This window comes from Mobula birostris, chromosome 21, assembly GCF_030028105.1.
Source record: "Mobula birostris isolate sMobBir1 chromosome 21, sMobBir1.hap1, whole genome shotgun sequence".
Lineage (NCBI taxonomy): Eukaryota > Metazoa > Chordata > Chondrichthyes > Myliobatiformes > Myliobatidae > Mobula > Mobula birostris.
In genome coordinates this window covers 32,187,213-32,199,928 of record NC_092390.1, presented here as the reverse complement: position 1 = coordinate 32,199,928, position 12,716 = coordinate 32,187,213, and the positions used below count along the sequence as shown (strand labels likewise).

At 42.6% G+C, this 12,716-nt stretch overlaps 1 protein-coding gene across 4 annotated transcripts in view; it reads left to right on the top strand.

Moving 5' to 3' along the window:
- Nucleotides 1-12,716, top strand: part of LOC140185698 (cGMP-dependent protein kinase 1) — an 815,177-nt gene that overhangs the window by 32,365 nt on the left and 770,096 nt on the right. Inside the window, exon 1 of one of the 4 annotated variants that reach the window (XM_072239233.1) lies at nt 8,953-9,442. The exons of 2 other annotated variants lie outside the window; for them this stretch is intronic. In XM_072239233.1, coding sequence (XP_072095334.1) covers nt 9,132-9,442 — 311 coding nt within the window. In that variant the 5' untranslated portion in view covers nt 8,953-9,131. Of the gene's footprint in view, nt 1-8,952; nt 9,443-12,716 lie in introns of those variants that run through there. One more of the 4 variants, XM_072239234.1, reaches the window with a different exon arrangement.

The window sequence follows — 12,716 nt, the reverse complement described above, 5'->3', positions numbered from 1 at the left end:
AGTCTAACCACGTTAACTCTATCAATCCCCCTCATAATTTTAAACACCTCTATCAACTCTCCCCTCAACCTTCTACGGTCCAAAGAATAAAGACCTAACTTGTTCAACCTTTCTCTGTAATTTAGGAGATGAAACCCAGGCAACATTTTAGTAAACCTCCTCTGTACTCTCTCAATTTTATTGACATCTTTCCTACAATTCGGTGACCAGAACTGTACACAATACTCCAGATTTGGCCTTACCAATGCCTTATACAAATTCAACATTACATCCCAACTCCTATACTCAATGCTCTGATTAATAAAGGCCAGCAAACCATTTGCTGGAACATAGGAAAATGTGGGGAGATGTGATAGTGATATACAAAATTATGAGAAGTATAAACAGGGTGAATGCAAGCAGGTTTTTTCCACTGAGAGTGGGTTAGACTAGAACTAGAAGTCATAGGTTAAGGATGAAAGGTGAAATATGAAAGGGGAACCTGAGGGGGAACTTATTCGCTCAGAGGGAGTTGCAAGTGTGGAATGATCTGTCAGCAGAAAAGGTAGATGTGGGTTCAATTGCAATATTTAAGAGAAGTTTGCATAAGTACATGGATGGGACGAGTATGGAGGCTTGTGGTACAGGTCGGTGTGTCAATGGGACTCAACAGAACAACAGTTTGGCATAGACTAGATGGGCCACAGCTTGTCATATGAAGAGCATTTGATAGCTTTGGGCCTGTATTCACTGGAATTTAGAAGAATGAGGGATGACCTAATTAAAACTTACCAAATGGTGAAAGGCCTTGATAGAGTGGATGTGGAGAGCATGCTTTCTATGGTGGGAGCATCTAAGACCAGAGGACACAGCCTCAGAGTAGAGGGGTGTCCTTTTAGAATGGAGATGAAGAGGAATTTCTTTAGCCAGAGAGTGGTGAATCTGTGAAATTCATTGCCACAGGCAGCTGTGGGGACCAAGTCTTAATATATATTTAAGACAGAGGTTGATAAATTCTTGATTGGTCAGGGCATGGAAGGATACTGGGGGAAGGCAGGAGATTGGGGCTGAGAGGAAAAATGGATCAGCCATGATGAAATGGCAGAGCAGACTCAATGGGCCAAATGGCCTAATTCTGCTCCTATGTCTTGTCGTCTCGTGGCCTGTTTCTGTGTTGTAGTGCTCTGTGACTCCATGACTGTGAAAACTTGCCCCCCAGGCACCTTTTAAACTTTTCCCTTTTCACCCGAAATGGTGCTAACTAGTTTTAAACTCCCCTAAGCTGGGGTAAAGGTTGTTATGTCCACCTTATCTATGTTTCTTATAATCTTGAACATTTCTATAAAGTTGCCCCTCATTCTGCTAAGTTCCAAGAAATAAAGGCATAGCTTGGCCAACCTCCACATAAAATTAGTGTGCACTAGTCCTGTAAACGTCCTCGTAAATCTTTTCTCTTTTCAGTTTAACCACATCTTTCCTCTAGCAGGGAGACTGGAAATGTACCCAGTATTGTAAGTGCAGTCGTATCAATGACTTGTGCAACTGCAATGTAATGTCCTAGCTCCTCTACTCACTCTCCTGGCAACGCGCTAAATGTCTTTACTAGTCACAGCTGTAAGTTTAGGAGTTGGGGCTTATTATATCCATATTAAAATCTATGAAATATTGGAAGATCAAAAGCATTTGCTCTCTCTGTAGACATCCTTTTTAAAAATTCTGGGAGGCATTACCTTGTATGTATTGTTTTTCCACTTTTAATAATTCATTTATTTTCATCATCCTCACCAGACCCTGGGTGCTATATTATTTATGAAAATTCATATGAAGTATTTTAATTTCCCATTATAATTTCTGGTGTCTCTGTAAGTGGAAAACATTTTCTTTCAGTGATCACTTTTGTAAATCTAGAAAAACTTTAAAAAATTGTTTGTGTCCCTTCTTGGTTTACTTTTTGTATTTTGTTATTTGTCTGTTCATTGCTTTCTTTGCCATCCCTTGCAGGATTCTGTACTTCTTGAAATCAATAGATTTACTGTAATTTTTGGCAATATTATAATCCTATACTTAATTTAATCATATCATTTATCACTGAAGTGCAAAACATCTGGGTAATACTCTTTGGACTTGGACTAGAAATTGAACTGTATTTAACATTGTTTTCTAAGTACTTTTTCATATACCCCAATATACTTCACAGCCATCAAAGAACAATCTGATGCACGGTCACCGCTGTAAGTGAAGTCAATATGGTGGCCAATAATCTCTTGTAAACTGAGCAACACACACAAAGTGCTAGAGGAATTCAGCAGCCTAGGCAGCATCTATGGGAAAGAGTACGGTTGATGTTTCAGGTCGAGACCCTTCGTCAGGACTGGAGAGAAAAAGATGAGAAGTCAAAGTAAGAATGTGAGGGGGAGAGGAGGAATAAACACAAGGTAGTAGGTGATAGTTGAAACTGGCAGGGGGAGGGGTGAAGTAAAGAGCTGGGAAGTTGATTGGTGAAAGAGATAAAGGGCTGGAGAAGGGGGGAATCTGATGGGAGTGGACAGAAGGCCATGGACGAAAGGGAAGGGGTGGAACACCAGAGGGAGTTGATGGATAGGTAAGGAGATAAGGTGAGGAAAGGAAATGGGAATGGGGAATGGTGAAGGGGGTGGGTGGGGTATGGTACTGGAAGTTCGAGAAATCGATATTCATGCCATCAGGTTGGAGGCAACCCAGACGAAATGTAAGGTGTTGTTCCTCCAACCTGAGTGTGGCCTCATTGCCCCCGCTTTTCTTTGGACTAGTCCAACAAGATCATTTATGTCTCACTAAGAGCAGACAAGGACTTACTTAAATGCTTCATGCAAAGGACTTTCTTCCTCAGCAGGGCAGTACTGCGTCAATCTAGTTTTTGTATTCAGGTCGTAGTTCAGCTGGTTGATAGAGATATGTTCAGCACGTTCAAAATGCTGGAGGAACTTACCAGATCAGGCATCATCTGTGGAAATCAATAAATAGTTGACATTTTGGGCCAAGACCCTTCATCAAGACAAAAAGGAAGAGGGAAGAAGCCAGAGCCAGAATAAGGAGGTTGGGGGGTGGGGGGAGGAAGGAGTACAAACTAAAAGGTGAGGGGTGAAGCCAGGTGGGTAGGGGAGGGTGGATGAAGTTAGAAACTAGGAGGTGATAGGTGGAAAAGGTAAAGGGCTGGTGAAGAAGATAGAGATCTGTTACTGGGGGAACTATCAGACTCCTGAACCAGTGTGGATAGCCTCACATCTGAACCTGTAGTTTGGGAGTTCCTCATCTGGGGTCCACAGACCCCTTGGTTAATGGTAGGAGTCCATGGCATGAAAAAGGTTGGAACCGCTGCGAAAGACTCACTTTCAAGGACTCAACAGCTAATGTTCCCAGTGTATTTATTTCCTTTTAAAAATTATTTGCATGATTTGTCTACTTTTGCATATTGATTGCCAGTCTTTGTTATTTATAGTTTTTCATAAATTCTACTGTATTACTTTATTTTTTGCTGGGGAAAAAAATAATCTCAAGGTAGTATATGGTCACATGTACAGTATATACCTTGATAATAAATTGACCTTGACTTTGGTATGGGAAAGATGAGTATCTTTGGATGCAGCACTGGAAACAGTATAGGAACAGGAAAAAACTACTGTATATCAATAGGGGAAGCTCCATCTGAGTTGCAGTAGAACCATTGCAGGAAGGTGTAAATACATTGCAACTGCTTCAAACCAGTAGAACAAAGAGCTATGTACAAAAAAATGAAACGCGCTGAACTATAGACAAGATGTCAAAGCTTAGAACCAACTAAACTAAGGGAGGACATAGTTGGCCCAGGAATAACTGGAGTCATAAAATAAGTGTAGATAATTGGTGAAAATTAAATTGAAAGGATCTATGAACCAAGTACAAGTTAATTGTCATTTAGCTGTACATACTGTATATACAACCAAATGAAACAACATCTCTCTGGACCACAGTGCATCCATAATACATATTTTATGCAAAGAACATAAAACAAAATATTACCACAAATAACTTGGTAAAATATTATTTTAAATACATGTGAAGTGTGCAGCACAGGTAAGCAATAGACAGTAAACAGCTCACAGCCCTAGTGACAAAACCTCAGTGGTGGCAGGGAATTCATTAGTCTCATAGCCTGGGGGAAGACGCTGTTACCCAGTCTGGCAGTCCTAGTCTTACTGTTCCGGTACTTTCTTCCTGACAGTAGTGGGTCAAAGAGATTGTGGGATGGGTGATAGGGATCCTCAACAATGCTTTGGACCCTTTGTATACAACGCCGCTAGTAAATTTCATAATTAGGGGAGAGGGAAACTCAAACTGAGTTGAACCATTGATATAGTGTTACATAAAATCTCCATAGCTAAGTAGATAAATTTGGAATGATCTTATCTGGAAAGAAGCAAATATAGTCTGAATTGCATGGATATGGTCAAATAAAATTCAGGATTTTTTTAGTGTTTTTTTAAAAAGAGTTCTAATGTTGAAAACATTTCTCAAAATGAGATTGTTCTTTAAAAAAAGAAATTTGTGAAAAACAGAGAGAGAGACTGTTAAAACATGGAGTAAGACAGTTATAATGTTAGCAATTCTTTTTTATGTTTATGTAAGGAGCATAAGTTAGGTGCTATGGGTAAAGTGAACTGAATCACTCACCTTCAGTGACTACAGACAAAAAGAACATACCCAGTTTTTCTTTTTTTTCCCCCCAAAAAGGGGAGAGGTTGTGGTAGGTAATAGTGGTATTCCTATACCACTCAGTTAGGCACTCCTGCATGGGAGGAGTTCACATACTGTACAAGCAGAGTTATCAATAAAGGTCAGTTGAATATACTGTACACCAGCCTCTTAGTGTGCTCTGCACACTCTCTCAATATCACATGCAACAAAATATGCCACTGATATTAAATCTGATTCTGACTCTGCCATCTCTGTGTCCATTTTTCCAACTGGCCGACATCCTGCGGAATCCTTTGACAACCTTTGTCACTATGCACAATTCTGCCAAGTTTTGTGTTGTCTACAAACTTACTAATCAGCTGTACTCTTGTTCCCCTGACCTGAAACATCTAATGATTAAGTGCTGACTGTTCTACTTACCAAGGGAGTTCTCCTCCGTGATCCTGACTGCAGTTTACAGTATTGACTGCAATGATCAGCAAACAAGAAGAAGCTGTTCCTGAATCACTAAGTGTGAGCCTATAGAAGTCTTTGAGTGTATTTGTTGATGTATCAAATCTCTTCAAACTCCTAATGAAGAATAGCGACTGTCTTGCCTTCTTTATAACTGCATCGATATTTTGGGACCAGGTTAGATCCTCAGAGATCTTGACACCCAGGAAGTTGAAACTGCTCACTCTGTCCACTTCTGATCCCTCTATGAGGATTGGTATGTGTTCCTTCGTCTTACCCTTCCTGAAGTCCACAATCAGCTCTTTCGTCTTACTGACATTGAGTGCCAGGTTGTTGCTGTGACACCACTCCACTAGTTGGCATATCTCACTCCTGTACGCCCTCTCATCACCATCTGAGATTCTACCAACAATGATTCTATCATCAGCAAATTTATAGATGGTATTTGAGCTGTGTCTGGCAACACAGTCATGGGTATAGAGAGGGTAGAACAGTAGGCTAAGCACACGCCCCTGAGATGCACCAACGTTGATCATCAGCGAGGAGGAGACGTTATTACCAATCTGCACAGATTGTAGTCTTCCGGTTAGGAAGTCGAGGAAACAATTGCAGAGGTAGGGACAGAGGCCCAGGTTCTGCAAATTCTCAATCAGGATTGTGGGAACGATGGTATTAAATGCTGAGCTATAGTCGATGAACAGCATCCTGACATAGGTGTTTGTGTTGTCTAGGTGGTCTAAAGCCGTGTGAAGAGCCATTGAGATTGCATCTGCCGTTGACCTATTGTGGCGATAGGCAAATTGCAATGGGTCCAGGCCCTTGCTAAGGCAGGAGTTCAGTCTAGTCATGACCAACTTCTCAAAGCACTTCATCACTGTTGATGTGAGTGCTACCGGGTGATAGTCATTAAGGCAGCTCACATTATTCTTCTTAGGCACTGGTATAATTGTTGCATAACTCCTGCCTGAGAAGCGACTTGGATCTGCTCCAATTTGCCTACCGGCACAACAGGTCCACAGCAAAGATCTCATTGTGGACCTTTGATATACTATGTTGTATAGTGGGAGCAGAATAGTAGAGGATCTTGTAGAAGTGAAGTGTGAAGCCCATTCTCTCACCTGCTGTGGTGAATAAATCAACGAAGACTTGAACTTCAGCGTTCAAGCCTACTACACCTCGATGACTGTAGCAGCTTTGACCTTGCTTTCTGAGTGGAGGCAGTGTTAGTTGAACAATTTCCCATTCATCCTATAGATTAACTTTACTCCGGTAGGAAGCTTCTCCACTTTCTTAGAAGTTTGCATAGGTTTGTCATGTATTCTAAAACTTTGACAAACTTCTATAGATGCACAGTAGAAAGTCTCTTGATTGGTTGCATCACAGCCTGCTTTGGAAACACCAATCCCAGGAACAGAAAAGTCTACAAAAAGTGGTGGCGAGAGCCCGGTCCATCACAAGCTAGTCCCTCCCCACCACTGAGCACATGTATTGCCAGGAAAACCCTGGCAAATCTGCACAATGTTTCTCACCTTCTGCATGCTACTTTGGCTGAACAGTGGAGCATTTTCAGTATTAGACTAAGACAACTGTGCTGCTCTATTACCCTCAGACGTTATGCTCTGTAATGTGTCAACCTATAGCCGGGGAAGTGATGACCCCCTCCTATTAGACTGTTATTAACCTCTGTTGAGCTCTGTTTACCATACCCTGCTATCACGAACACCCTGTGCAATATTACCATCTTTTGTGTGAACGTGCACCCATTACTGTATAATATTGCGGTCGTTCCTGCGCTCCTATCTTATTAGTGTGAACTTGGAAGTCTTGTAATCTTTGACTTGGAAATCTTATACATCTTATTTTAAAGGTAACTTATTTTTTATTCTTCTCCACTTCTAATATTTGTGTATTTGTGCACTTGTAATGCTACTGTGACACTGTAATGCATGGTTATTTGAGTTACTGTCACCTTTGTTTCAGCTTGAACCTGTTTGGCCATTCTCTTCTAACCTCTCTCATTAACAAGGCATTTTCACCCTTAAAACTGCCTCTCACTGGATGTGTTCTGTTTTTCACACTATTTTCTGTAAACTCTGAAGATTGTTGTTTGTGAAAATCCTAGGAGATCAGCAATTTCTGAAATATGCAAACTGCCCTGTCGGGCACCACCAATCATTTCAGGTCAGTCACTTGGATCACATTTCTTCCCCATTCTGATGTTTGGTCTGAACAACAACTGAACCTCTTGACCATGTCTGAATACTTTTATGCATTGAGTTACTGCCACATGATTGACCAATTAGATTAATGAACAGGTGTACAGTTGTACCTAATAAAGTGGCCACTGAGTGCTTGTGTGTGTATATAATTTACATCTATTATATATATAAAAGTTGTATATATGTACAATGAATAGTATATTTTATGTATTACACTGAAGTACTGCAGCAAAACAATAAATTTCACAGTATATATCAATGATAAACTTAATTCTGATTGAATATTTCAGAGACAACTGGACACGTACCTAAATGAGTAAGGCTTAGAAAGAATTGGAATTAATGCAGGGCGGTGGGATTAGTACAGCTAATCACGATGGTGGGAATAGATGCGGTTGGACGAAGGGCCTGTTTCTATCGTGGAGGTCAGGGTGGTTTGGATCAAGGAGTTCTCCGAAACTTTAAAAGCTTGAGCTCCTGACCGAAAATACTCCCGCATGTGTGCAGTAGTCGGCGCTCTTGGCTCTTTTTTGGGAACTGGCGGCGCTGCTCAGGGGCTGAAGTCACTTCGCGGAGGGTTCCTTACCTGCAACCGACCATGTCATATCCAGTTGACTTCCCAAGAATTATAACCTCGTTTGGTGTAAAAGTTATAACTGGAGAGCCCACTAAAGGGTTTTAAAGCTGAAAAGATGCTCCAAAGACAGGGTTAAAAGTAGCTATGCACCATGCCTACATTGAAGGAATGAACTCACTGCATCGCGAGTCGAGAGGAGCCTGCAAACAGGATTTGTTGGTGAAATTGCAAAACATTTAATTGAAAGGGCAGATCATTAACTCATAAACATATGGCCCAATAGATTATGATATTATCGCTTACATTTCACAGCGAGGTGATAAAGTAGATTCAATGTCCTGATTCGATGTTTAACGTGTATAATCAAATGGCTTCTTGCTTTTCTTCTAAATTAGGCCATGTTAAACCGATTTAATTTGGCCACTTTGACATTGGTTCAAAAACCATACTAGATTTTTTCTGGTCAACTTTGTTTACAGTGCAGTTTTCCTAAGTGAATCAATAAATTGAGAACTATATAAATTGCATTGCCCTGTTTTGTAGCGCACAAAAGTTTAATAATTGCATCGACACCATTATCTAAACTGGCTTGGATGAACAAAGTTCAGCGAAGTTATTAATTTGGAGAATCCCAAACATCTATATCTTCAAGTGAACCCTTCGGGAACTCAGGCCACGGGTACCTCCGACGCTCCCACCGTTCCGGCGGACTACAGGAGCCTTTCTCTGAAGGGTGCGTGTGAGCAGCATGCACCTTACTAAAAAATGAAGCATTGCAGCTATTCAGTAGAAAAGGTGGAAGCGTTAATTGGATCACTGACAAGGGAAGAAGATGGAGATGAAGGTGCAAAAGTTGGCTTGCATGGCACTGCGTGAGCCTGTAGGCGCCACGCTTGCTGTTTGCATTTCGCTTTGACGTAAGGCAGAGAGAGCGCGGTGTGTTAACCGGTCTCGGCTTCAGTCAGAGGATTTCCGGAGAACCATCAGTGCAACTAGCACAACCCAGCCGGTTCCCGGGCCAAAGTTTTGTCCTGGGACGTCTCATTGTTGTCTTCGCGCCAATAAGAAGGAAGCGTCGAGGCACGCCCCGGAGTTGGGCAGATTCCCTCAGCTCTTCCTGCACCTTCCCGTGAAGTTCGGCCAAAGTCAGGGAGACTTTGGAAAGTTGGGCGGCTCGCTCTCGGACTACCATGGGTACGCTGCGGGATCTGCAGTACGCCTTGCAAGAAAAGATCGAGGAGCTGAGGCAGCGAGACGCCCTGATCGACGAGCTGGAGCTGGAGCTGGATCAGAAGGACGACCTGATCCAGAGGCTGCAGAACGAGCTGGACAAGTACCGGTCTGTCATCAAACCCGCCAGTAAGCAAGTGCCGAACCAAACCCCGAGCTGTCTGCAGGAACAGCAACGGACCAAACGGCAGGCAATCTCAGCCGAGCCCACCGCCTTCGACATCCAGGATCTCAGCCACGTTACTCTGCCCTCCTACCAGAAAAGTCCACAGTAAGCAAACAAAAACACTTTACTGCTTACACACCTTCACGTTACTTCTGTCACGGGGCAGCTGCTGGCTGCTTCCCTTCGTCCGGTCACTCCAGGGTTAATCTACCGCTCAGCAGACCGTAATGTTTGTGTAATCGTTACTATTGTCGCGTTAAACCGGAGCGCCGGATCCGCCGTTCCGAGTAAAATGTCAGGACAGTGAAGGCAAACGGATGCCAGGGACGGGAGCTAGGCAAGGTTATCGAACAGAGCGCACAGTAACGATGGCGATAGGTGTGGGTGTACGGCTGGGGGGTGGCGAGAGTTCTTAGCAGTTGAGACAAGTGGGAGCGACGATTCGATGAAAGCGGCCGGAAATCTGGGAATGAAGAAGTACTAATGGGCGAGCGTGAGTAGGCTAGTAATCCAGTGTGAGTGGCTAGGAATAAGGAACTGTCAGTGTCGAGTGGGAGTGCGAGGATCCACTATTAGAATGTGGGCGGTAATCCAGTGTGATGATCCAATGTAAGAGTGCGGGTGGGTAATCAGGTTAAGAAATAGAGTGATCCAGTGTGCGAACATCCACAGTAAAAGACTGTATCATCAAGTGAGCGTGAGGATATACTAGGAAACAGATCTAGTATGGGGATCTATTCTGAGAGATCAGGTGATCCAGTGTGAGGGTTAGGGTCCATCGTGAGTAACAGTGGGTGAGGATTCACTGGAAGTGAGGATCTATTGTGGGCGATCTGGCTTACTGGGAGCAAGAGAGTGAGGTACTCTGACTGAATATGCCGCGTACCAGAGTGACTGTGCCAGTGGGTGAATTAGTAAGTGTGTGGCTGGGGTTGACAAGAAACCGAACACCACCAGCAAAGGTTTCATCTGGATAGTATTTTTTTTTCTCCAGTAGTAGTGAACTCTTTCTTCAATCCACACTCCAAACTGACCTATTGCACTCAGCAACCTCAATTGACAGTGTCTAGAGCCCAGGTGTCACCAATTGAAGGAAAATGGAACAGACTGGCATTTACTCAACATTCAGCAATTCATTAGCAAATTTGTTTTAGAAGGATTTGAAAGGGTCTACACAGCCGTTCCTAAGTAATGTCTGCACTGCAGCGATACCAGCGCGTCTGGTAAGATGCTTGACAGCTGCAATTGAAAGTTTATTAGTTGAAGCGCCTGGTTTAGATTGGCTATTTTTTTACTGGGGCCGATGGGCTGCTGATTTGATGGGAAAGTTTAACAGGGTAACAAGTGAACAGTCCTCTAAGAGAAATGAAGTGTAACCAATAAATCAAAGCTGTAATTGTGAAACAGCAGTGGATGCCCAGCTCAAGTCCTATTCTCTCTGATGATTGCCTGTGCACTGCTGCCTCTTCCACCTCTTCGGCGCCTCTTACCTACTCTGGATGTCTGTGCGTCATCACGGTTATAATCCCTCAAATCTGCACACCTGTGTGAGGAGCCAGAATTCTTCAGCTTGATGATAAACCCAGGAATTTTCCCTTCTCATTTTCATTCTTAAGACTTTTTTTCTCATCATTTTGTTTGGTTGGGACTTCAGTCTCCCGAGCTCATCATCTGTCTTTCTTGAGGAATGTAAATTGTTGTGTTCTGTGTTCTGCTGAGCATTGTGGGCATACTGTGTTGGCACTGTGCTGCCAGCACATCTTTTGGTTGTGTCGGTTGTTAACACAAAGGGCACATTTCACTGTATTGTTTTGATGTGCATGTGATTTTTTGAAAAAAAGAACCTGAATGTGAGTTTTCACTTGTGTCTATCAGCTGCAGAGCTGAGGCATATTGATGGTTGAACTTTGGCTGCTCCTAAAGGGCTCGTATAGTTAAACTTCAACTACTGATGGATTTCTGAAATTTACTGATGGAGGTGTTGCCAGCAAGGTGAATCCATTGCTCATCTCTCATTGCCCTTGGCGAGGTGTCTTCCTGAACCATTGCAGTCAGTCTGATGAAGGTGTTATTGGATAAGGAGTAGACTCAGGCACAGGTGAAGATGTGTCTTAATCAAGTGTAGCCCCCTGGTCAGCCTCAGGCTCGCTCAGCTCGCTCCCGTCTAGGGGGAGCAGCCTTCGGCCCCGCCAAACTGGGTAATCAAGTTTGTGTGGATGCTGTGTGATGTACCCCACCGCGCCAAACGGCAGACAATACACCATATGCGATTAAATGATTACACTTTATAAATCTTACTGGAACTATGTAATTAATAGAGATAAAATATAAAAGGAAAATAAAAGGGGCCAAACTTATCAAAGTTCAACCACTTTGTGCACAACTGCTGGAGCTCAATTAACGGAGTCTTCTTTCCACCATTCGATCCCCTCCGACCCCCTCAAACCGCCGCCTGGGACCAACCACGGTGGTCGACCAGACACTCCACACGAGTCTGTCTTCGTTTCCTCTCCTCGCCGAAGACTCTGGGCCTCGGACTCTTGCTTGGGGTCCGTCCCACCGCCCAGCTTACAACATCGCGTCTCCTCTCTCTGTCCCCATTGCCGTCTTCACCCCCAAAGCCCACGAAAAACAATAGCTTACAGACACACAAGGAAGAATAACATCTATCACAACTGTTTTTTTCCCTCACTTACCAATAATATAACTCAAACAAGCAGAGAGAGAACTCCTTACATCGCAGTTATTATTACAGAAAAGCCATTTTAATTATAACATAACAAAGAAGCCATTTTGTCAGCCTTCGCAGTAACATAAAAGAAGAAACCCCTTACACAAATCAAACACCTCTGCCATCACTGTAGTTTTGTATATAACTAATAAACCATGGAAATGTGAATGACTGTGGGTTGTTCCCAGTCATATCCAAGCAATTCATCTTAATCTCTGGAGATTCCTTAGTAATCTTGGAGGCTTTTCAACCTTTGACCCCAAACTGTTTTTTTTCCCTTTCTTTTTGTGCTACTTATTTATATTTTTTATATGTACTTTTTCTAATTTATAATTTTTATCTTTATGTAATGTACTGCTGCTGCAAAACAACAAGTTTCATGGTATTTGCCAGTGATACTAATTCTAGTTCTGATTAATTTTTCTTGTAGTGGAAACATGATTTCAGCTTGTGCTGTCAAGATAATTGGTTGCAACTAATAGGCTGGGATTGTTCCAAGAAGTGTTTGTGTGAGCTAGTGTGCCTTTCTCCAAATGCCCATAGATCTAGATCTTCTCAGAATCATAATTCAGGAAAATAATTAGCCTCTTTTATGGTAGGTACATAATAGATAGGTACATGATAGATAAAATAATGTAAATATCAGAA